Here is a 24721-nt window from a genome sequence, read left to right as displayed (position 1 = left end):
TGCATGCATGCATGCATGTGCCTCCACTCCACATGCATTCCTAAATCTATGGAAAGTATTCAACAAGTTTCACATGTAGACTTTGCAAGTCTGGCTCTACATATTACACACTATTGATATCACAACTTTTTTTCATAATTATAGTTTATTTTTATGATATTATAATGATGGCATATCATAATCTTCAATCATTATTGGAAGTAATACTAATTCCTTTAGTATGTAAAACCCTACGGTAAATGCTCATAAGGAAATCCCAATGGGCTAGAGAGATTGCTTAGCGATTAAGCCACTTGCCTGCAAAGCCAAAGGATCTAGTTTTGATTCCCCAAAACCCACATAAGCCAGATTCACAAGGTGACCCATACACCTGGAATTCATTTGGAGCAGCTGAAGGCCTTGGTGTGCCCATCTCTTTCTCTCTCTCTGTCTCTCTCTCCTCCCCTCCCTATCTCTATTTCTCTTTCTCTTTCTCTATCTGTAATAAATAAATAAATAAATAAAAAGAAATCCCAAAGAAAACTAACCTAGATAAAATGAAGCTGTGTGTGCAATACAGTATATGTCACAGGGATAAAGTCTAGGAAAAGACACAGAGCTCTTGATTTCAAAAGCTGTGGTGTATCCACAAACCATAAGATTCATTCATGGAATGTTCCATTCAGTAATTTTTAGTGCAAACAATCATTACTACTATCTAATTGTGTACATTCTGTAACCCCGTCAATGAAACCCATGCTTAGGAGCAATCATCCAGATTCGTTTTCTTTTAGCCTGGTGTAATCACATGTCTATATTCTACTTCTTTGTACTTGACATTTAGGCACTCCATTTAGATGGAATTATACCTTATGTAGGCTTTTCTTTCTGGCTTCTTTCACATAGGTTGTTTTAACCTTCATCTAACTTGAACATCTATCAATACTTAATTCTTTTATGGCTGATAATGTTCCATTGTGCAGGTACACTTCAATTTATAACCCCATTAATTGATGGACATTTCAGTTGGTTCCATTTAAATGTTAAAAATAATGCTAATTTAAATATCCATATATGTGTTTCTATGGACAGATGTTTTCAATTCTCTTGAATTCCTAGGAGTGAAATTTCTAGGTCATATGAGAACTTCTAAGTGGAATTGATGAGCCAAGGAGCTCTAAGTTTACTGTATTTAACTGAGCTACCAAAGCTTTCCAAAGAACCAATATAACTTGATATTCCCATGAGAAATGTTAAGAATTCTAATATGTCCAGATTCTTATCAGTACTCATTAATATACTTTTTGTATTAAGCCCATGTAACTCATGCAAAGTGATATCTTACTGTGGTTTTTATAAACCTATTTATCTAAAATTATCAAACTTCTTTGGTATCTCAATTTTGTTGACTTCATGTCTTCTACTAAAATTGTTGTAATTCAAGGGCTGAAGAGATTGCACATTGGTTATGGTACTTGCTTGCAATGCCTGATGGCCCTAGGCTCAATTCCCTAGTACCCACATAAAGCCAGATGTACAAAGTAGTGCAGGCATCTGGAGTTTGTTTGAGTGGCAAGAGTTCTTGGCACACCCATTCTCTGTCTCCCTCTCTCTGTCTGTCTGTCTTTCTCTCTGTGTTTGAAAATAAATAAATATTTAAAATTCTTATAATTCAAAAAAAATGTATATTCTTTTTTTTCTTCCAAATTTTTATTAGCAACTTCCATGATTATAAAAAATACCCCATGGTAATACCCTCCTTCCCCCCACTTTCCCCTTTGAAACTCCATTCTCCATCATACCCCCTCACCATCTCAACTCTTTAATTTTGATGTCATGATCTTTTCCTGCTCTTATGATCTGTCTTGTGTAGGTAGTGTCAGGCACTGTGAGGCCATGTATATCCAGGCCATTTTGTGTCTGGAGGAAGCATGTTGTATGGAGTCCTGCCCTTCCTTTGGCTCTTACATTCTTTCTGCCACCTCTTCCACATTAGACCCTGAACCTTTGAAGGTGTGATAGAGATATTGCAGTACTGAGCACTGTGTGAATCAACATATTAGAAGTTTAATTTTTTTTCTATTGAGATTCTTCAATACTTTGTGTTAGAATCATAAATATATGCATTACTCTATAGAGGTCAATCAGAATCTCTATTCAGACACCCTGTGATCTAATATTTGTCTACTCATATAGCCACCAAGGGTACATACAAAGCAAAACTTTTTCTTTTAAATTATCAATTGAGAAGGGTACTGTTAGTGAAAATTATTATACACTTACATATTACCACTCTGCCATAGGGCCAAAATCAACATAGGCATTTAGCCTCATACTCTACAAGAGGAATATTCTTTTATTGCTGTTCATAAGATAGTTTCTTTTGATTGACATGAGTTTTTAGTAGCATGGAAATAAACTGCAGAAAAGGCTAACAAGCCAGTTTTCTGTCACCTGCAACCCAATTTTAGACACATCATTGACATCTGCCATCCATAAATCCAATTGCAGATAAAGTTGGTTGTCACTACTGCAAACAAAGAAAAAAAAGAGGCCAACTATTCAAGAACCAGAACTACATACACAATAAATCCATATACTATGTCAGAAATCAAAATTATTTAAAAGGAAACAGATGTGTGGTTGTGTCTTAGAAGCAGATCGGAAAGCAAAGCAAAGGCAGTCTGTGCTGAGAGGCCATTAGTGCCCTTCTCAGACATCACAGCTGAATCAGCTCAGTCATCCATTTGGACACATTTAGTGGGACTTCCACAGTCTCAAAACAAAATTTTCAAGTTGAAGACCTAAGTATTAGAAAACATTGATGTGAAATGTTTAAGTTTTAATTAAGTCATTAGAGAGGAAACCAACAGAATGACAAGCTAATTCTAAGGATAATCTGGGGAACTCATGTGATCACGCATGCACGCACATACACTGGGGGGGGGGGTAAGACTGCTAAGATAAATTCCAAACTGGACAATATACTATAGGTGAATACAACTGTAATCTTTTGAGCACTCCACTATGCCAGATTGGTGACTGTTTGAAGAAAGTTTTTAATGAAGTGGTAGAAAGAAGCCTGACGCAGGTGCAGAGGCAGGGAGGATACAGAGATCATTCCTTGAAGAGAGATTTTAGTACAAAGGTTGGTAGCTGGGAGGGAAGGGTGTCAGAGGAAAAAGGAGGGTCTTTGTGTGCTTGGTTTTGAAAAGTGAGTTTTTTTGTTTTTTTTTTTTTTTTGTCTTTTCTCACTCAGATATCAAGTCATTCAGTAGTGGGAAGACAGTCATACCAACTTAAAGATGGGCAGGTATATACTGAAGTATAGCATCACATTCTTAATATTCCTAGCACAAAATAGAAAATAAAGAACTAACAAATAGGTCTGAGGCCCAAGAGACCCCAACAAGCTTTATAAAGGAGGTATTGAACACAGACTCAGGCAAGCATTAGTGATAGGATACCTTTCTCAGGCAATAGAAGTAGACTAAGTGAAAGGTAAAGAAGGTATATTTATGGTAAAAACTTAAACTTTGAACTCAGTATGGATAATTCAATTGCTAGGCAGAAAGAAGTGAAAATAGAAAATTTTCTGATTGTATATCATTGATGATTATAATTCTCTAAATTATTTTTAATACTCCATATTTTCATATTATAATAATTTAAGCATTTAAATCAGTATTTCTTGCTTCAAGAAAAAATGTTTCAAAATTTCTTTACAAATCACTTAACCCTATTTCTCAACTTAATCTCCCAGTAATAGTTATCAAGTGAATGTGTTTTGTGCAAAACACTCATTTGCCTATATTTCTGAGCACTGAATTATTTTTAAATATCCATGGGAGAAAAGATTTTAAAATGTGATTCAAAAAAAGACATTTATTGGGCTGAGAGAGATGGCTTAGTGGTTAAGGCACTGATCTGCAAATCCTAAGAATTCAGGTTAGATTCCCCAGAACCACATAAGCCAGATGCACATGGTAGTACATGAATCTGGAGTTTATTTGTAGTGGCTAGAGGCCCCATATTCTCTTTTTCTCTCCCTTCCTAACCTCCCTTCCTCTGTCTTTCTTTTTTCTCTCATAAATAAAAATGAAATATATTTTTTGGATTTATTTTAATTTATATTTTATTTTTATTTAGTTAGTTAACAGAAGAAGAGGGAGAGAGAGAGAGACCAATGGATGTGCCAGGGCCTCCAGCAACTGCAAACAAACTCTGGATGCATGCGCTTCCTTGCTCGGCTGGCTAATGTGGGTCCTGGATAATTGAACCTGGGTCCTTTGGCTTTGCAGGCAAACTTAACTGTTAAGCCATCCCTCCAGCCCAAGATATACTTTTTAAAAAAGACATTTCTCTATAACTTTAAACTCTCCCCTAACCTCAAGAATGTTGTTACAAATTTTCCAACAGGGTTTTGGTGTTTTGATTGTTAAATGCAAATTGAGAGCTATAATAGAATTCCATTTTTATGAAAGCAATGGAGCGATACCTTATTTTGTGAAGTAAAAAGTAATCAAGATAAGTTTTCAGTAACCATATATATTATATATAATATACAATATATATAATACAGATAATAGATTAAAATCTATTGATATCATCTTAGATATAAGTGTTTGAGAATATATATTATGTTTCTGAAATTCATGAAATGGTAACAATTTTTATATACTCACTAGCATAATTGATCAAACATATTAGTACAAAAGCAGACAGTAGATTTAATAGAGATAGAAAATTTAGGCAATGCATTCAAGTAAATTATTGAAGATACACAAGAAAATGATGATAATATCAGAAAAAAAATGGTTTATTGGAGTCAATATTGCATATTCCAAAGGAAATAGTTTTGGATTGGTCATACAAAATATCCACATCTGTTTGAAAGAAGCTAATTAGAATGCAGAGCAAAAATATATGAGATTTTAAAAGGACTTTAAACTTTGAGTCCTGGAGGTATGGGTAAATGGAAGAGTGCTTGACTACTATGTGTAAGGCCCTAGGTTTGACTTTTGATGCTGCTCAGCTGAAGTGTTGTAGTTGTGAATAATAGTAGGAGTTATGGGCTGGAGAAATGGCTTAGCAGTTAAGCCATTTGCCTGCGAAACCAAAGGACCCAGGTTCTACTCTCTTAGTACCCACGTAAGCTAGATTCACAAGGGGCTCATGCATTTAGAGTTTGTTTGCAGTGGCTAGAGTCCATGGCATGCCCATTCTTTTTGTTCGCCCTCATTCTGTCTCTCTCTCTCTCTATTTCCTTGCAACTATTTTCTTTTAATTTTAAAATAGGAATTACTTATATCAGAATAAAGTCTCAATTTCTTTTATTTTAAAATATTTGAGAGGAAAAAGGAGAGAATCAGCACACCAGGGCCTCCTACCACTGCAAACAACATCCAGACACTTACACCTCTTTGTGCTTCTGGCTTTATATGGATAGTGGGAAATCAAACCTGGGCCATCAGCCTTTGAAAACACCTTTAACTGCTGAGAAATCTCTCCAATCCTAATGTCTCAATTTTTATTTCATAATCCATGAACATTCATAAGGACAAATTTTCCTGGTCTTCCTCACCATTTCTTTCCATGTCTCAGAACTCAAACTAATCTTGTTTATAATTGAAACCCCATTATTATGTGACCACAAATAAATTATATAACTCCAATATGTTTTGTTCTATCATTTGTAGTATTAATCATGACTTATGCTGAATCACAGAATAGATCAAGGTAGCTATTAAATAATTCATTAGCTAATGTATACTTTGTACTTCAAAAGAAGAAATATAAGAATCAACAAGGAAGGAGGACCATGTGAGTCTGTGTTTGTAAATATTGTAAAGAAGAATAAAATTAAGATAGTCATGGGTCATCAACAATTACCACCCCATGTAGAGAATTGTATTTCTTTTTACTTTCTTTTAAAAAAAAAAGTATATGGCTCATTCTGTGTTGAAATGCCATTGTTTTAAGCTATGCAATACAAATATGATGAGAGAGTTACATGACTTGAAAATATAGCCATAGGCTTATGACTCAACTGGCTTTTTTTTCCCCTAAAAAAAAAATGCCTGGATAATTTCAAAAGTAAATTTAGAGTTTCAGGTATGCTGACCTGTAATTTATGGACGCATATATGTTTTTACTTTGTAAATATAGTTCATTTACCCCCAAAATGCAAGGCAGACGGATGGGGACTTCAGGAAGAGCCATCACGAAGAGCACCAGTGTAAGTGGAGAGATGTACACACTGGAGCATAATGATGGTAGCCAGTCGGACACGGCCGTGGGTACAGTTGGAGCAGGTGGAAAGAAACGGAGGTCCAGCCTGAGTGCCAAAGTGGTCGCCATAGTGTCTCGAAGGAGTAGAAGCACATCTCAACTGAGCCAAACAGGTGAGCAACTCGTTCAACGTGGCCATTCAGATTCTTGCTAGAAAAACTAAAGCCGTGACCGTCACGCTAAGATGTGTGGCAGGATTGCACACATAATCTGCCCCCATTTGCCAAAACAAACAAACAAAAAAATGCCTTTTTTTCTGTTTCGGGAAATCTGTTAATTGTATAATTTTTTTTCATGCATCTCTCTGAAATAGGTATTGGTTGATAATCTATAAAATGATCAAATGATTTTCCTTAAGGTAGAAAATGTAAGCCATGTTTACAAATATGTAAGGAAATGCAAAGAAGTATTGGAGATCCAAATTGGTTCATGTACAAGAATAAAAACAATTGCTTACTTTATAAGTGTTCCATAAATCATGTAGCTATAATTTTTAAGCTATGCCTATGTTGGTTTTTTTTATGGAAAAGGAGGTCAGTTGTGCAACTTGAAGTATAGTCTTCAGGGTACTGTGTGAATATAATTGAACTGTCTTTGTTATAGTTCCAGTGCCAGTGCAAACCCAGAAGCAGTTTTTACTTATAGAAAATGGGTCAGTGAATTCATGTAAAGAATAATATTTTAATATAAATTTATGTTTCCAGTATTTTCTACTGCTTACAAACTTTAAAAGCTTTGTGTCCTGAAGGAATCTGTGTGTATATATGTTTATAAATCTTAAATGCTTTTTGTCTTGAAGGAATATATAAACACTTTATGTATGTATGTGTGTGTGTATATATATATATATATATATATATATATATATATATATATATATACACGCATATATGCACAAACATATGTATATATAACATATATGCATAGATAAAAATATTGATAACTTTCATATTATAAAATATGATAGAATAAAATTGCTATAATGTTTGATATCATATTATGTAAATTAATTTTTTTCTGTACCTGTTTCTCCTCTTACAACTGCTAGTTCTATTTTCTGCTCTTTAGTAGTAAGAGCCTTTTTCAGTAGTTTTACTTATGTCAGAAAGGATTTGTAAAACTCTTCTTATAGTTTATTCTGAATTCTGGAGATTACCCATTTAAAATATTCACTCCGGATATGTTGACAAATAAACTAGAAGTAGGGAATTTGAAGCCATTTTAAAGTTAAATTAGCACATACAACAATTTATTTCAGATTTTTGCCTTAAAAAATCATAGGATATGTGAGTAAGCCTATGTTAGGTAACATGCCTTTGACCCCAGTAAGATAAGTCTTTGCTGTGTTTGTTGATAAGATCAATTGTCTTCTTCAGTGTGGGGTTTCTTTTGAACAGAATTGGAGGTGCATTTCGTTTGGATTGTGTTATTCTTGTTTACTATGGGGGTGCTTCCTGGTTTCTGATTTCAAGTCAAGTGATGTGAATGTTTTAGCCACACAATGAAACCATTAACATTGGACCAGTGAGGTACTTCAGGGTGCCCTCTTAAGTGATTACACAGTTGTAGAAGATTGTGTCATAGTATCAGTTGATTAATGATGTTTGCTAAAACAACCTGGTTATTGTGCTTAGTATGAAAGCTAAATACTTAATGTAACAATCTTTAATTCAAGGCTTTCCTTGTCAGCTTCTTGGAAGGATAACATAAGACACCCTGGATCATGCAAAGATGTCTCAAAATTGGGAAAACGTGAATCACTTAGAAATAAACTTTAATTTGCCCTGTTGATTTTTATATAGCCTCAATATACTTAAATGTGTATATTGTACCTAGGACCCAAATAAAATTAATTTCAACATTTTAAAGAGCATAGTAAAGAATGCAAGAGCCAAAGGATGGGGAGGATTGATAGGGAACAGTCTCCCAGACATAAAACGGCCAGTGTGTTCATGCCATCACAGTGGCTGTGTTATCTGCACAAGACCTGCATGATATTAGACAGAGTAGGTTGTCCAGATGATGGAACAAGGCAAAAAGGAGACTTCAATATTAAAGGGAATTGTAGGGGTAAAAGGGGTTATCATTGGGGGTTTGTATAAGAGGGAGGGGAAGGAAGGTGGTAGGAAGGGATAGTGTCACATTTTTATAAAGTGTTTTATTTTTAAAAATAAAATAACAAATCCTCAAGGTGCACATGTAGCAAGCTTATAAGTTATTTCTTATACTTGGGCAATGTAGAACAAAATTGAAATCATAAATGATGAGGATGCTATGGACTCAGTATCAGTATATACTTGAGATGTCCCAGTTTTATGCAGAAGCTGAGCTCAGTTGCGAACAGGATGAAGTACTGGGGTTGGAAGATTCTCTGATTCCAAAAAGTAAAAGAATGCAAGAGCCAAAGATCGGAGAAAAGTGGCTTAGAAAACTGTTTCAAAGTCATAAACTGGTCATCTTATTAATGATTGTGTCACAGCTATCAGTATCTACATAATACTGGCCCCACCAACAAGTTGCTGTGGATGATGGAGGAGTGAAAAAAAAGACATCAATATAGAAGAGCTCATACTAAGAAAAATGTAGGGCTTGAGTGGAGGGATGTGAGGAGGGGACAAAGGATGGTGTTAGGAGAGGATTATATATTTTTTAAGTTTTTATTTGATTAAAAACATCAAGAAAAAGAAACATAATAAACTATGTATTATATAATTGTATTTACTGCATGAGTAAATATAAATTTGTTGTTTTATTATATTATTTCATATATGATTAATATTCTATATTAAGGAATATAATGTGTCATTTAGCATGTCTTCTATAATGTCTATTACCTGCATTTATTCTTATAGCATATTTAATTACAACTTTTTTTTATTTTTTATTTTTCAAGGTAGGGTCTTACTCCAGCTGAGTCTGTCCTGGAAGTCACTATATAGTCTCAGGATAGCCATGGACTCATAACAGTCCTTCTGTCTGCCTCCCAAGTGGTGGAATTAAAAGCATATGCCACCATTGTCAGCTATAAATAACATTTTTAAATCACCACTATAGCCCAATGCACAAAGTAGAAATAATATTTATTACTACAGTTTTTTTTAAACTAGAATAATGGAACAAACAAGGGCATTTCCAAACAATGTATCTGGGTACCAATACAAGTTAGCTTTTTGGCTTCTCAGATAATACTCTGTTCAACAAAGAGTATCTGAATCATACTGAAAGCGTGTGAAGTAGTAAAGGAAAACAATATTTTTAGTCCAGAAATATTTTTAATTGAATGAAACTTTAGAAAAACATGGCTGGATAGAGAATGAAAGGGAGATTATGTTTATGTTAGTTCAGTGATTCAACTTATGTGACATGACAATGTGTCTCCTCCACACTTGTATGCTATGTGATATTTCTTCAGTAATAATTCTCTTCTTACTTGTAAATGAAGGTAGTATTGAAAAGAGTCCATAAATCTATTTGAATAATCTCAGCATACACAGCTGAATTCACAGAAATAAATATCCAAAGAATATAAACAATTTATCTAAGTGAATAATACTAATAACTGTGGGTATATTTGTAGAGCTTTTCTACATACACTCCTAAATCACAAATGTATATATGTGTTTCTGAAAGTTCATCCCTTTATTGGCTATAATCAATGAAAGGATAAGATCATTATTTTGAAGATGAAAATACTTCACAATTGAAATATACATGAAACAAATAGCTACAGGTTAAAGTGTGTAAATTGCCAAACATAAAATCCAGTGTTAGTTGTGTATGCTAGCTAAGGGAGTGGAAAGACAACCTGGTAAGATCTGCACATCCCAAGGCTACAACACATGTGAAGTGGGCAAATGACTGTGTTTTGACATCTAGTAAAAGTTTATCATGCACTGCTAAGGATTTTTCCTTAGTAGTTTTACTAACTAACTAACAAACTAATAAGATTTTGTGGATCATACGTCTATGAAGGAAAATATTACCAGTCTCTATAATTATTATCCATTTATTATTAAAAATATTGCTGGAGGTATGGAAAGAAGGCTTAACAGTTAAGGTGCTTGTCTGCAAAGCCTAAGGATCCATATTGAACTCCTCAGATCCACGTTAGCCAGACACACAAAGGTGAGGCAAGTGCACAGTTGCACATGCCCACTAAGTGGCTCATTGCTTCAGGAGTTTGACTATGGTGGCTGGAGGCCCTGGCATGCCAAATCTCTCTCTCTCATTCTTGCTCTTGCTCTCTCTCATTTGAACAAAAAGGCCAGTCTGTTAGGCTTGCCTCAAAAAAGAAAAATACAAAAAAAAAAAAAAAAAGCCAGCTTTTTAATTATGTTACATGATTATAACAAGCTGGAGTTAAATGTAATGTTCTAGGGCTGGAGAGATGGTTTTGTGGTTAGGCACTTGCCTGTGAAGCCTAAGGACCCCAGTTTGATGCTTGATTCTCCAGGACCTACATAATCCAGATGCACAAGGTGGCACATGCATCTGGAGTTTGTTTGCAGTTGCTGGAGTCCCTAGGGCGTCCATTCTCTCTATATATGTCTGCCTCTTTCTTTCTCTCTGTTACTCTCAAATAAGTAAATAAAAAATATACAAAAAAAATACATATATAATGTGCTAATAAAGTATGTGCTAAAAAACACTTCTTCGCTTCTTTAATAATAGATATTTTGTACCTTTCCAACGTTTATATATATATATATTTTTTTCTTATTTATTTGAAAGTAGAGAAAGAGAGATGCCAGGGCTTCCAGCAACTGCAAATGAACTCCAGACGCATGTGCCACTTTGGCTATCTGGTTTTACATAGGTACTGGAGAATTGAATCCAGGTTGTTATGATTTGCAGGCAAGCACCTTAACCTCTAAGCCATTTTTTCAGCCCCTTTCCAATATTATTTCATTGAAATTTATTTTACCCTCTCTCAATATGTGTCTCCTCTCTGCCTTTCTTTTCCTTCCCCACCCTTTGATTTTTTTAGATATGGTCTCACTGTAGGCAAGGTTTACCTGGAATTCATTATGTAGTCTTAGAGTGGCCTCAAACTTAAGGCGTTCCTCCTACCACTGCCTCCCAATTGCTGGGATTAAAGGCATGTACCACCATGCCCAGCCTCCTATCCTTCCTCTCATGACTGTACCAAAAAGTTGCCCATTTTCATTTCAATATTCACCAGTATTTTTTTTCCTCTTGACATTCCTCTGCTGAGCTCTATTACTTCACTGTCAATTGTTGAAAACACACAATCTGGGAGCCATGTTTGTGAACACAGTAAAGCACACAAATTTGAAATAAAAAAATGTCTCACATGAATAAGCAGAAAAATTCCAGTAACTTGAAAATTACCACATTCATTCCTAAGTAGAAGAATTTGAACTTAAAAAAATACACTTGGTCTTCTCTTTCTCTCTTTCTCATCTGACACATTTAATGTTATCTATTTTAAAGTTGGGCATTTACAAAGACATGAGTCACTGCCTCGAGCTCCCTCTGTTCTTCAGAAATCCCTGAGGCAAGAAATTATTAGTAATTTTATGGAAATTTAAAAAATCCAGGCCTGGAGAGATGGCTTAATGGTTTAGGCGTTTGCCTGCAAAGCCAAAGAATCCCGGTTTGACTCTCCAGGACCTATGTAAGCCAACTGCACAAGGTGGCACACACATCTGGAGTTGTTTGCAGTGGCTAGAGGCCCTGGCGTGCCCATTCTGTCTCTCTCTCAAATAAATAAATAAATAAAATATATTTTTTTAAAATCTAACAACTTTATGGAAAAGAGAAGGGGAAAAAGTATTAGGTCAAGGCCATAGGTGTTTTGACATTTCAGTAAACTAATTCCACTCCATGAATAGCTTGTCTATAGCAAATGATTTAGAAGAGATATATTGGAGCCAAGTCTTGAGGTTTAAGTGTCTGATGTCAACTATTGGGGAAGCTGAGGCAGGAGGATAACAAGTTCATGTCTGCCTCTGTGACAGAATGAGTTTGTAGCACACAGCATCAGGTTCGCTGAGATGAACTTCCAGACCAGGCACAGTTATGGAGGAAGGGATATTTATTGAAGCCTACAGATCCAGGGGAAGTTTCATAAATGGCAAAAGAAGCTGGCCTGCCTTCACAGGACCAGGCGGAGAGAGAAGTACAAGCCTAAAGGTCAAAAGCCACACAGCACACTTCAGGAACTCCAGCTAGGCACACTTTGCATATCTTTAGATTGAAATCGGAAACCCACCACCACACCTCAAGATCACCCAGTGACATTGCCTCCAGCCAGGTAGCCAGCAGATGCAAACTACAAACAATAAAGAACTAAATATACTGAGGCCATCTATTCTGTTCAAACCACCACAGAGTTCAAAGTCAATCTGGAAGATTTAGTGAGACCTTATTTAAAGTAATTGTTAAAATGTAGTAAGGGAGAGAAGAGGAAAGGGGAGAGAGGAGGAAGGACTATACCAGATACTGTCACTCAAAAGTAGAGAGCTTCTCTAGCCTGGGCAAAACCCTCTGTTCAACCTCTGGTATTGCCAACAAGTTAAAATAAAAGAGCTGAGTTGGGAAAACAGTTGGGGTGGAGCCTAGGCCTTTAGCCCTGAAAGGGACCTTGCTGTCTCGATGATTGGGTACTCTTAACTAGAAAAGGAGAAGAATGGGAGTTGCTGTACTGGAAACTTAAACCTTAAGCAGATTCAGGAAACCAGAGAGGAAGACCCTGTGGGTAAGACTAGTGGAGACAAATAGAGTGGATGGAATAGGAAATTATGGCTCAACATGGAGAAGTCACTATACAAATGGAATGAAATGAGCTCGGGCAGAGATAGGTTCTGCAGATGACGAGGTGAAAGGTGAAGCCCCACATTCAAGGACAATTACTAAGGAAGGAATTATATAGAAATTAGATCTAGGGGACATGATCTAGAGAAAGAATTAATGAACAAGGAGAAGGAATGGTTGCAAGGGGAGTGACATCTTGGAGTATTCTGAGGTGAAGCTGCAGTGTGCCTCAGTGTGGCACAGGAATTGGCTCAGGCAGAAGTCCACCTCACTGTCCTCTTTATGTGCCTTAGGCTCCCTCTAACCAGCATCTCACATCGACCTTCACTTTGGAATTGGGGCAGAGATCTTGTCATGAGCAAGTGAAGGTCAGGAGATAGTCTGCATAGGAGGCAAGCAACGGACTATAGGGTCTTTGCAGTAGGGCAGTTGAGGCTGTGACCACTGTCTCAGAAGTCTGGACACAAAGATGGGTCCAGGGGAAAAAAAACATACAGGGGTTTCTTATTAAGAAATTCTTTTTCAGAAGATCAGCATTACAAAGTAGAGGGATCAAGTGGCCAGCCCTTCTTTCCTATGCTGTATACAATCTAGGAACTTATCATTTGGTGAACATTCTTTAATGTACTACACTTTATAATTTCTCTCTCTCTGTAATACACACACATACACACACACAACCAGACCTTTAAGTCCTTCTTAATATTCCCTGAGATAATAATACCATATTCAATACCCTTAGATAAAAGATGGTATGGATTAGATTATTATTAATATATTCCTGGGATACAGCTTGTGGCTGGAGCATGTTCAGCACATCTCTGCCCATGGGCTATACCTCCAGCTCTAACTGGATTACAGTACTTGTTTTGAAAATTCAACACTTTCACTACAATTTATTTCTTGGTTTTATACTTGGTAGAATAAGTAATATTTTCCTTGCTTGAGAAAGTTGAGATTCTGCCCTTTATCTCGCCTAACCAACAAGATTGCCATGAGCAAATCGTTATTCTTATTTTCAATATGATTTTTAAATGTGTTTCTGAAATTTTCCTTTGGCAATTTATCCCTATTAATTTAAATAATCATTTCATTATTATCAAACAAATGAAGCATTTAGGAGGTCAAAAAGTAAAGTAATTATACACAGTTCAATATTTTACAAGAATGTATCAATAAAAATCTAAATTGTCTAAGAAAGTTGAGATAGATTCATGAGTATTTGATTTCAAAAAAGTAAATCAATCAGTTTCTGTATCACCAAAGCATATAATGCCTTTTCCAAAATTAAATTACAAATAGAAACTAACAAAATTCTCCTTGGCTTACTGATGGTATTAGCATAACTCACACCTCAAAGAAATACATAACTTCCCAGTGTGTTTAAAGTATTATTTTAAATTTCTGAATGTCCCTAGACAATAATAAAGCCAAGAAAATTCTGGAAATATCAAATCTCCTGCTAATCTTGATTCAGTTTTCTTCCTCAGTCACATAGGGAAAGCAAATCATAAAGTAAGTTGTGTGAGTACCTGCCAGGAGAGCACATTGTGTTTACCACAGGAAAATGAAATGGTATGCATCCACCCTAGGACTCCTTCCAAGCAGTCCAGCCTACCAAGATGTTCTGTCTATTTTAAGTGCAGTCCTGCTTTGTGAAGATTCTCTGCTTCACCTTTACAAGAGTAAGTTTATAGCTGTTGGGGAAAAGGGCCAAGGTAGTCTGTGAAGCTTTTACGAAAAAATTTCTTGGACCTACTGGCTATTTGCAGTAGAAGCCAGAAAGTACTAAATAATAATAATAATAATAATAATGTGTATCTCCCCTCAAAAAGAAAACAAATTTTCAACAACAAAGCTGGTGGGGATCAAAATCTTGCTTACATCTAAATTCCTTATCCGTGCCTCATTTATTTGATTCATTTAACTGCACCAGAAAAACACTCTAAGGAACATAGTGTTTCATGTTCTTTGTTTCCTGAGCGTAAAATAATGGTGCCAAAAATGAATCTCTCATCTGCAAAACCATCAAATGAATGTAAGCATGGGTTCTTTTATTTACTGTTGCTGTCTGGCTGAGGAATTCACTACTGTTAATAGAGATTCAATTCAGCTATAGTACCTCATCTTCTAAGAAGATGCCCTAATAAGGACTAGTATTTTCAAACACACTCCAGCTCCTCTGTTTTTGTTCTTTTCCTTGCTCTGAACTATAAATTTTGACTTTGGCTATGATGTAGATGTACTTCTAGATTGGCTTGATAAAAATATTGATTTGAACAGAAATCGTTTTTATAATAAACTTGTATCTGAAACTTGGAGAATAAGTAAAACTATTAAGTGCCTTTAAAGGATAATACCAAAAATTTAACAAATTGCATGTGGTGATAATTATTTTGGCTATACTAAGATAATGTTTAAGCATGAGTTCAGTTTCATAATAGGTGTAAAATTTCGGGTAACTAACAACAGTATGAGAAATTTGTCTACTTATTGTTAAGCACATGACCAGTTTTATCATGTTTAAACTGGTGACCAATTTTACTGCATCTTCATTCAATTATTTTTAAAACATTTTATTAATTTTTTTTGTATTTAAGCATGCCAGAACTAAACTCATGTAATATTATCAATAAATATCAAATTCATTATGAATGCATGAATATATTACTGTCTATTATTTTATGAATTTGTATTAATAGTAATAATACCTATCATTAATAGTACAATTACTACATGTAAGCCAAGGTTCTATTTTCTTCACATATACTAATTTCTCTAGTCCTAAAAACAGTCTTAACACCTTGTTATTTGTGTTACCATCTTAGAAAGGCATGGGCTAATGCAATGCTACACAATTCTTAGAAATTGAAGTAGAATATATTCTTAACAACTTCACTATAATCCCATTTGAGTGTGTGTATACAGAGCATGATAACACTTTATATAAATAACTCTTGTCAACATCCAGAGGTTTATCCATTTTTGTTGTTGTTGTTGTTCTAACAAGGTCCTTGTGGTTCTTTATTTTAAAAATTGCAGGAAGGAAATGTCAAGTTGGATTTGGGATGAGCTTGACAGATTCTTGAGAGATGGGGATTTAAATAAATCCTCTGTGTCTGAGAGTTGGTATTCAGGAGGGAAAGTTAAAGGTTAAGGTATTTGATGCTTATCAGGAAAAGGACACATTAGTAAATTCCAGCTGCATGGAGATTGAGAGATTGGCTGGTCAGGTTTTTAAGGGAAAGTTGGAGGTTATCAGCATATAAAAAGCTATTGAAATCAATGTGACTGCTTACTAAATGTAAAGTATAAGGAGAAAAGGTATCTACAGGAGATTCTAAAAGCCAAGAAATAAAAGACATTTTGGAGCCTAGTATCCCCTGTGAATAGAATAATAAGATTTAGCTATTTCAGAAGATTACAATAAGAATCAAATGAAATGATTGATCATAAACAATTTAGCAGAGTACCTGACTTATACAAATGGTTAACAACAACAAAACACAATTCTAATAATTTTGAAGAACCAGATAAAATAGAAATAGGCAAATAACAGATTCCAGTGATGTCACTCATAAATGGGTTTGAAAGCAGGTTAATCCAGCAAATATTTTAATTTATATATTATGTATGCAGTAGCTCATGGAATACAAATTCTTCACATCTAAAGTGTGAGGAAATTAACTAATTTTTAATCAAGCGTTTTCAAAGCTCTTTCTGCCCAGTCACCTTTGAGGATCTAGTGGAAACTGAACCCTGGTCTCAGTCAATGGCACTTGAACCTACTGAAAGGTGTATATGGAAGCTCGAAGTGTGTTCACCTCAAATTGGGAAAATCTGCAAGAGTGACCTTGGTTGCCTCTCTCTCAGCTCCCTCCCTCCACCTTGCTGCTCACACTTTCCTGTGTTAAGTTAGGGGTCAAAGCTTGCTTTTGTTTGTTTGGTCTTATTTTAATGCCTAATTATTTAAAATTCAGTTTTTTTGTGTGTTAATAGTTGAAGTTGATCAAAATAGGAACAAGTTTTATAACTCAAGAAAATTATAAGAAATTCAGTATTAGCATCCAAGAATACATTTTATTAAAATATAGCCATATCTCTTCATTTTCATTCTGCATGAGAAGAGTATGACCCACAAAGCCAAAAATGCTCAGTATCTGCTCCTTCAGAAAGAAGGTTTATAGCTTCAGTCACTGTGACATACTAGACCTTGGTGAATAATGGTAATGCCTACCTTGTCTTTTGTTTGGAAGCAGGAGAGAATTTACCCAACTTGAGTGACTTTGTCTGTTTTCCACTTACCTAACTTGCTTATATTTTTGTATGTCTATTAGCATCAGTTCTCCTTAGACACAGTGAATATCCACAATGGATTGTATGCCCTGAAAAGAAAATAATCTTCAAATCTTCAATATTGGCCCTAAAAAAATAGCCCTAATTTAGCTGCTTACTGGAAATATTGTTTTCAATCCTAATTTTCCCAGCAGGAGACCAGGGACTGTGTTTTCTTTTAACAACTAATTTGTGGCTCTGAGCACAATTCCTGTTCTAGACACAAACACACTTGCTTGAAGGAAAGGAGCCTTTGCAGAACTTCCTGTGTTCTTTGTTCTTTATAAGATACTCCTCTCGCTCCAACCTGAACTTTATCCATGTACTTCTATGAAATTGCTGTTATTCAGGTCACAGAGATGTCCATAGGTTTGAAATTATTTGGGTAAAATTTAACTTACGGTTTTGAAAGGGGTATTGCACATATGTAAAACCAATGAGATATTCATAACAGAAAAGGTAAAAAAAAAATGCCTGCTTTTATTTGTCGTAGTAAACGATTCTTTATTTCTCATGACTAGCTGATTTGGTTCAGTTATTGCTATATTTCAGCCACATTTTCCTTCCATCAAGCCTCAAGGTATGTATGGAAGGTTCATTCATTCTATCCTCATAGTTGCTAATCATTCTACCTAGAAAGGTCTTAAGTTGTCATCTTTCTATTTTATTTTCTTATTTGCGGGAGAGAGAGAGAGATAATGGGCTTGCCAGGGCTTCAAGCCACTGCAAACAAACTCTGGATGCATGGGCTACCTTGTGCATCTGGCTTTACATGGGTACTGGGGAATCAAACCTGGGTCCTTTGGCTTTGTAGGCAAGCACCTGATCCACCATGCCATCTCTCCAGCCCCCTTAAATTGTCATTTTGGATGTTAACATACATCTTTTTGTTTATGCCAGTTACATATTTCAACTTACCATCAAGGGAAAAAGCACTTTATATCCTGTAAACAAATTTTACTCTCATGTGCTACTGTTTAAATTCACTTTGCTTATAAATATCTTAACAGGTCTTGTCATAACATGAACTTCAAAGTTACTCAAGGCTAGTACCCATGTGCCAGGTATTTTTAAACTTGCATAATGATGCCTTCATTGCAGAAGAATACCATGTAAATGTCTTGGTGGAGTACAGTACTTGCTTGGTCAGAAAATCATACTCAGGTGGTAATTGATCATTAATTATCAGGGCATTTTATTTAACATTGTGATCTTTTCTTACTGGATCAGCTTTAAAGGCATTGCTTCTGTGCTGGGTTTTGTTACTTAGTACGTGGGGAAGCGATTTTTTTGTGTTATTTCTGTACCTCTTGTTTCTTCCTTTTCTCTCTGCTTATATATGACTTAAAAAAAAAAACACCTGAACAGCTGTCTGGACATATCTTATCAGTTATTTCTACTGTCTTTTAACTATCAACACTTCTATAAATAAGAAAAGATAACTAGCATTTTAAGATTTCTGACACAGTAAATAAATGTTTGTTGTTGATAACTGCTTTACCATTAGAATAAAAGTAAAATAAAGTAACATTTAGAAAATCTAAAAACTTTTTCTTTTTTCGAGGTAGGGTCTCACTCTAGCCCAGGCTGACATGGAATTCACTATGTAGTCTCAGGATGGCCTCGAACTCATAGAGAACCTCCTACTTCTGCCTCCCAGGTGCTAGCATTACCATGCACAGCTAAATATTTACATTTTTTGAGAAATACTATGTGATGATTTATAAAAATATTATACTTTCCAACATTGTTTTTACTTCATTTACTGATGAAGTAATTATCTTGAAAATAATGTGTTATATTAACCTTATGAAAGCACTATTAGCCATATAAAAATAATTAGGGGAAGCACTCTGAGATGTTAATGTAAGACTACCTTTTGGGGAGGGTGGGGAATAAAGACTTAGGCTCCTTGGATACAAATAAGCTAGTAAATTCTTATTTGAGAAACAAACTGCTGATATCAGGCCAGCACATTGTGATACTTCTTACAAAACCAATTATGTTGTCAGGATTTCGTTTTTATAACAAAAGAATGTGACACATGGAATGACTAGGCACAGTCTTAGTGAAGCTTAGGAGGCTTTATATTCTAGAAAAGCAAGGCAATGAAGACATTCACAGTCAAAACTCAAAACCGTAGAATGTTTTACCAATGGGACTATACATTTTGCTCTTATTTCAAAAATATAAAGTTTTTGGCTGGGGAGATATCATATCCATTAAGGCACTTGCCTGGAAAACCTAAAGTTCCCAGGTTTGATTCCCCAGTACCTATATAATGGCAGATGTACCAAGTGGCATATGAATCTGTAGTTTGTTTGCAATGGCTGTAGGCCCTCGAACATCCATTCTCCCCACCCCACCCCCGCCCCTCTCGCGTGTGCACGCTCTGGCTCTCACTCTGTCTCTCGCTCTGTCTTTGTCTATCTCCCTATGTGTGCTAATAAATAAATATTTTACAACATATAAAGTTTTGATAAGTTATAAAGAGTAAACATAGCATAATTATAAAGTTACAAATGAGGGCTGGAGAGATGGCTAAGTGGTTAAGTGCTTGCCTGTGAAACCTTAGGACCCAGTTTTGAGGCTCGATTCCCCAGTACCCACGTAAGCCAGATGCACAAGGTGGCTCATGGATCTGGAGTTCATTTGCAGTGGCTGGAGGCCCTATGTGCCCATTCTCTCAGTCTCTCTCTCTCTCTGTTGCTCTCAAATAAATAAATAAAAATAAATAAAATTTAAAAAAGAAAATTACAAATGAAAAAGATTAAAGCTAAACATATATGGAAGCACCTAAGGTGTATTGAGATACTTTTGTTATCATGTGAAATACAATAGCTAAGAAAAGTCAAAAATCAATTGACATCTTAATTTAATATTTGTAATCTTTCAGAATTTGAAATAGTAAAAAAAATAATAATAATTTAAGAAAATCTTTGGTTGTCTTCCCCCATTGAGGATGCTGAAAATAGATGCAAAGCCTCTTATGTGAGAGTGTTCCAAAAAGGAAAGTCTATCGATTAGAAATCCACAAGGAAAGAAAAGCCCAGAGAAAAGCAATGCCAAGGTGAGCCACCTGCTGGTAAAAGTACCAGTTTCTCCTTACAGCTTCTACTTCATGACAGTCACTCCAGCAATTATCCAGTCTTTTCTAAAAAGGAAAAACTGGAAGAAATAGACCAAAAAAAAAAAATCATGAAGATTAATTATAGAGTAGTATACGATTCTGTGATCCTCAGCAAATAATTGAAGGGAAAGAACTGAATGGAATATATATTTGAAAGTTATTGAGTGGGTGAGTGAAAAAAAGCAAACCAGAGTAGGAGTGATTAAAAAATTACTGTCAGCTCAGTTCTTAGGTTAATGTAATGCTTAGTAACCAGTGTCTTCTCCTGTAGTATTCCTGATTGGCTTTTTCAAAATAAACTCTCAGAAGCATTATATCAGTTGGGGAAAATCATCAGTCTTCATGTCATATTATATAATTTCTTTATATTTAAAGTTTTTACTCTAACTTTTGAAGGACAAATATCCTGAATAAATTTCTGAATGTTAACATTTTCTTAAATGAACTGACCCATATGATAAAACATATTTTTTCACTAATGTTTGAATTTGGCCCAAGTTTAATTGCAGGTATAGCTTTTCCCAACTTTTAGCTTATACATCAAAATTTTATATATTTATGGGAGTAATACATATAGTAGGTTATGATATAATCACTGTAATTACCATTTCCATTTCCTTAAAAATTTATTATTTCTTAACATTGATATCCTCACAGATTCACTTTGTTATATATGGATTTTTATTAAACCCGAGGCCTTGTGCATACTAAGAATGTTCTTATCTAGTGAGGGATGCCTCCCAGCCTAAACTCTTCCATTATGATTCTTAATAATATATACAGAAATGATGAACTGTACTTGCCCCACTATGTTGTAGAACATTAGCCTTTATTTTTCTTAAGCAAATATAATTTGTTACATTTCATCCAACTTCTTCTGTCCACCCTCACCTCTCCCCTTCCTGACTTCTTGAAACCACTGTTCTACTTTCTTTTTATCTGTTCATTTGGCTCTCATTTCACGAGATACTTGTCTGTCTATGCCTGGCTTATTTCACTCTAGGCCCATCTATGTTGCTGCAAATGAGAGAATTTTACTACAGCTACTGACTTTAATTTCCAAGTTGCATGTGACTTGACTGACCAGAGGGCCCAAATCAAAGTGGATCTGATCTCCCTTCTGCTGATGGCACTGGGGGTAGACAGACATCTCCCGGACACCATTGCCTGAGCTTTTGTCTTTAGATTCAGGACGCCCTAGATTCCCTGCCTCAGATAACACAAGACAATGCACATACTTTTCCTCTGTAAATGGTTTAGCAAGGTTACTAAAGGCAATGCCATTTTTTCCTGTTCTTTCTTTCTGCTTTTATATTTGTACAGTTACCTCTCATTACATACCCTTTAGCTAAGCACTTGAGAAGAACCTCTTTCCATAAAAACTTGGTACTGAGTGCTTTTCATGGTGCACAAAAACAGAAAGCATTTCCTTGCCTGGGAGTTGTTGACAAACTCATTTTCTAACCCACATAGCAGCAGGCATAGAAATATTCTCTTTTTATAGAACTTTATAGTTTATAAATCCCTTTCATGTTCATCAGATTTGAGTGCAAAATTATGGAAAGCTTTTAAAATAAGGGCTTGATCATATTGGGAAAGTCTAGAAATGTATTACAGAGGAAAGTTTCCCGAAGGCATTGCCTTTTAAAGTTAAGTATAATACACATGTTTATATGAGGCACTCCTCAAAGATTCCATAAATTTGGGTCACTAGTAATTATCTTTCTTCCCATCCAGAAAATAATGTGTGAGAAACAAATACAATTTTACAGGAGCACAAATATTTCAGATGTTACATACAGGACAGCAAACTGTTTTCAGTGCCATATCACATACTCTTTCTTTTCCCAGATATTAAATTTTAAATGAGTGATCCCTGAAACTAGCAAATACCCCCACTCCCACTAAATTTAAGTGCCTAATGTTATTCCCATTTACTGCTGGCAGCAGTTTTTATACATTGCTAAGCATCTCCACTGTTCACTCCACAATTTGCTCAGTAGCTAAGAACACCTAACAAGAATGGTAGGGCTCAGTCAATAGTTCAGGAGAAAAAGTACTGACCTCATAAGCTTTAGGATCTGAGAACACATAAAAATGCTGGGTGTGTGGGATGGAGTGATTGCTTAGTGGTTAAGGCACTGGCCTACAAAACCAAAGGACACAGACTCGATTCCCCAGTACCCATGTAAGCCAGATGCACAAGGGAGCGCATGCATCTGGAGTTCCTTTGCAGTGGATAGAGAAACAAGCATGACAATTCTGTCTTCTCTTTCTCTCTCTCTCTCTCTCTTCTTAAAATAAATAAATTAAATCTTTTTTTTAAATGCTGGATGTAGAGCCACATGCCTATAATTCCAGACACAGGGAGGTAGAGACAGTTGGACCCCTGGGGCTCACTGGCCAGATAGTCTAGCCTAATTGATCAGTCCTAGGCCAGTGATAGAGTCTCTCAAACAATGTTTCTGAGGATGACCCCTGAAGTTGTCTTCTGGCCTCCACGTACATAGTACATTCACAAACACACATTTGCCTACACATGTACAACCATCCATACACACATGAAGAAATGGTTTAGCACATATGCTCATCGATACATGTAAAATCAGCATTTATCAGATGTGTGCTGAAAATTAGTAGGGTGCAGAGTGGGACCAAAAGTTAAAGGCCACCTGAGCTAATAAGGCCCTTAAAAGCCTGCACCAAAAATTAAAAATAAACAAACATATAATTCTTGCTAAGTGTACGCTATTTTCTTTTTCTTTTTTTCCAGGTAGGGTCTCATTCTGGTGCAGGGTGACCTGCAATTCACTATGTAGTCTCAGGGCAGCCTTAAACCTACAGTGATCCTCCTTCCTCAGCCTCCTGAGTGCTGGGACTAAAGGTGTGTGCCACCATACCTGGCCTCCTATACTATGTATTATGTGACTGGTCATATGTAAAATCCCTGAAGTGTATTATTATATTTAACCCTCTAAAACATTCTGTGAGATTGCTGCAAGAAACTATGGTTTAATATATTAATTAATTTTAGAGTTTAAAGGGAAAAATGGAAGCTAAGAGAAGTCATACAGTTATAATTTGTATTTCTCTCTGCTCCCATATTCAGTCCTTCACCTGGTATAGCCTGTGTAGCAAACAGCTTCAGGTTTGCTGAGATGAACTTCAAGACCAAGCACAATTATGGAGGAAGGTATTTATTGAAGCTTACAGATCCAGGGGAAGTTCCATAATGGCTGAAGAAGCTGGCCTGTTTTCACAGGACCAAGCAGAGAGAGAGAAGCACAAGCCAAAAGCCAAAATCCACCCAGCACACTTCATGAGTTCCACCTAGGTACACTTTGCATATCTTTAGATTGAAATTTGAAACCCACCACCACACCTTAAGATCCACTCAGTGACACTGCCTCCAGCCAGGTGGCTGCAAGATGCAAACTACAAACAATAAAAAACTGAATATATTGGGGGCCATCTATTCAAATCACTACATTCCATCCCTGGCTCCCAATACATTTATAACCATCACACATTGTAAATTGTACTCAGTTCAATTTCAAAGGACCCCACAGTCTTGACCAATTTAAGATATTAATACCTATAACAAGTTAAACACTTCTAACATATGAAGACACAGAGTAAATATCTTCAACTGGTATAATGTATAACAAGGAGAGATTAAAACAATGCAAACTCAACCACCATCAAACAAACATCAAACTTCTGCAGTTTAAGTTCAGTACAACCGGACACTAACAGTCTCCAGATTTTCGAATTCTGCCCCTCCAGCTGGACAGAGTAGCCAGGGAAGACTTCCATTCCAGGCTAACAGTGCACTCCATGGTAGCCCTTAAACAATCCTGGTATATCCAAAACATCTTCAGGTCCTCATGCAAACCACGGTCCATCTTCCAAAGGCTCTTTCAGCCTATCAGGGCATCAGGCCCTGCCTCATGCTGCATCTCAGCAGCAGCTCCTGGAACCATGTGCAATTCACGACCACTCCATGCATTTTTCATGCTTCTGAAACCAATACCAGTTGTGCAGGACACAGCCATATTCTTAATTCAGGGAAGAAACAAATCATAGCCTTGAAAGGCAGGTTCCTTCTCCAGTCATCTCTTTCCAAAAGTGTTTGCATTTCTATGATAGTCTTTCCTCAGGCATCCTTTCCATGGTAAAGCAATAGGACCATCTTCCTTAAGATTGCTA

The 24721-nt window shown here is 35.9% G+C and overlaps 1 protein-coding gene across 38 annotated transcripts in view; it reads left to right on the top strand.

Moving 5' to 3' along the window:
• The window catches only part of Rims1 (regulating synaptic membrane exocytosis 1), a 486577-nt gene that overhangs the window by 413691 nt on the left and 48165 nt on the right, over nucleotides 1-24721 (top strand). For 23 of the 38 annotated variants that reach the window (XM_045157129.1, XM_045157099.1, XM_045157115.1 and 20 more), the window contains one exon: nucleotides 6148-6383. The exons of 8 other annotated variants lie outside the window; for them this stretch is intronic. In XM_045157129.1, the coding sequence (XP_045013064.1) occupies nucleotides 6148-6383 (236 nt within the window). The remainder of the gene's footprint in view (nucleotides 1-6147; nucleotides 6384-24721) is intronic. 7 more of the 38 variants (XM_045157119.1, XM_045157113.1, XM_045157111.1 and 4 more) reach the window with 1 other exon arrangement.

The sequence above is a fragment of the Jaculus jaculus genome, chromosome 8 (genome assembly GCF_020740685.1).
Source record: "Jaculus jaculus isolate mJacJac1 chromosome 8, mJacJac1.mat.Y.cur, whole genome shotgun sequence".
Taxonomy (NCBI): domain Eukaryota; kingdom Metazoa; phylum Chordata; class Mammalia; order Rodentia; family Dipodidae; genus Jaculus; species Jaculus jaculus.
The sequence above is the reverse complement of the archived record's forward strand: the minus strand, read 5'-3'. Positions and strand labels throughout refer to the sequence as shown.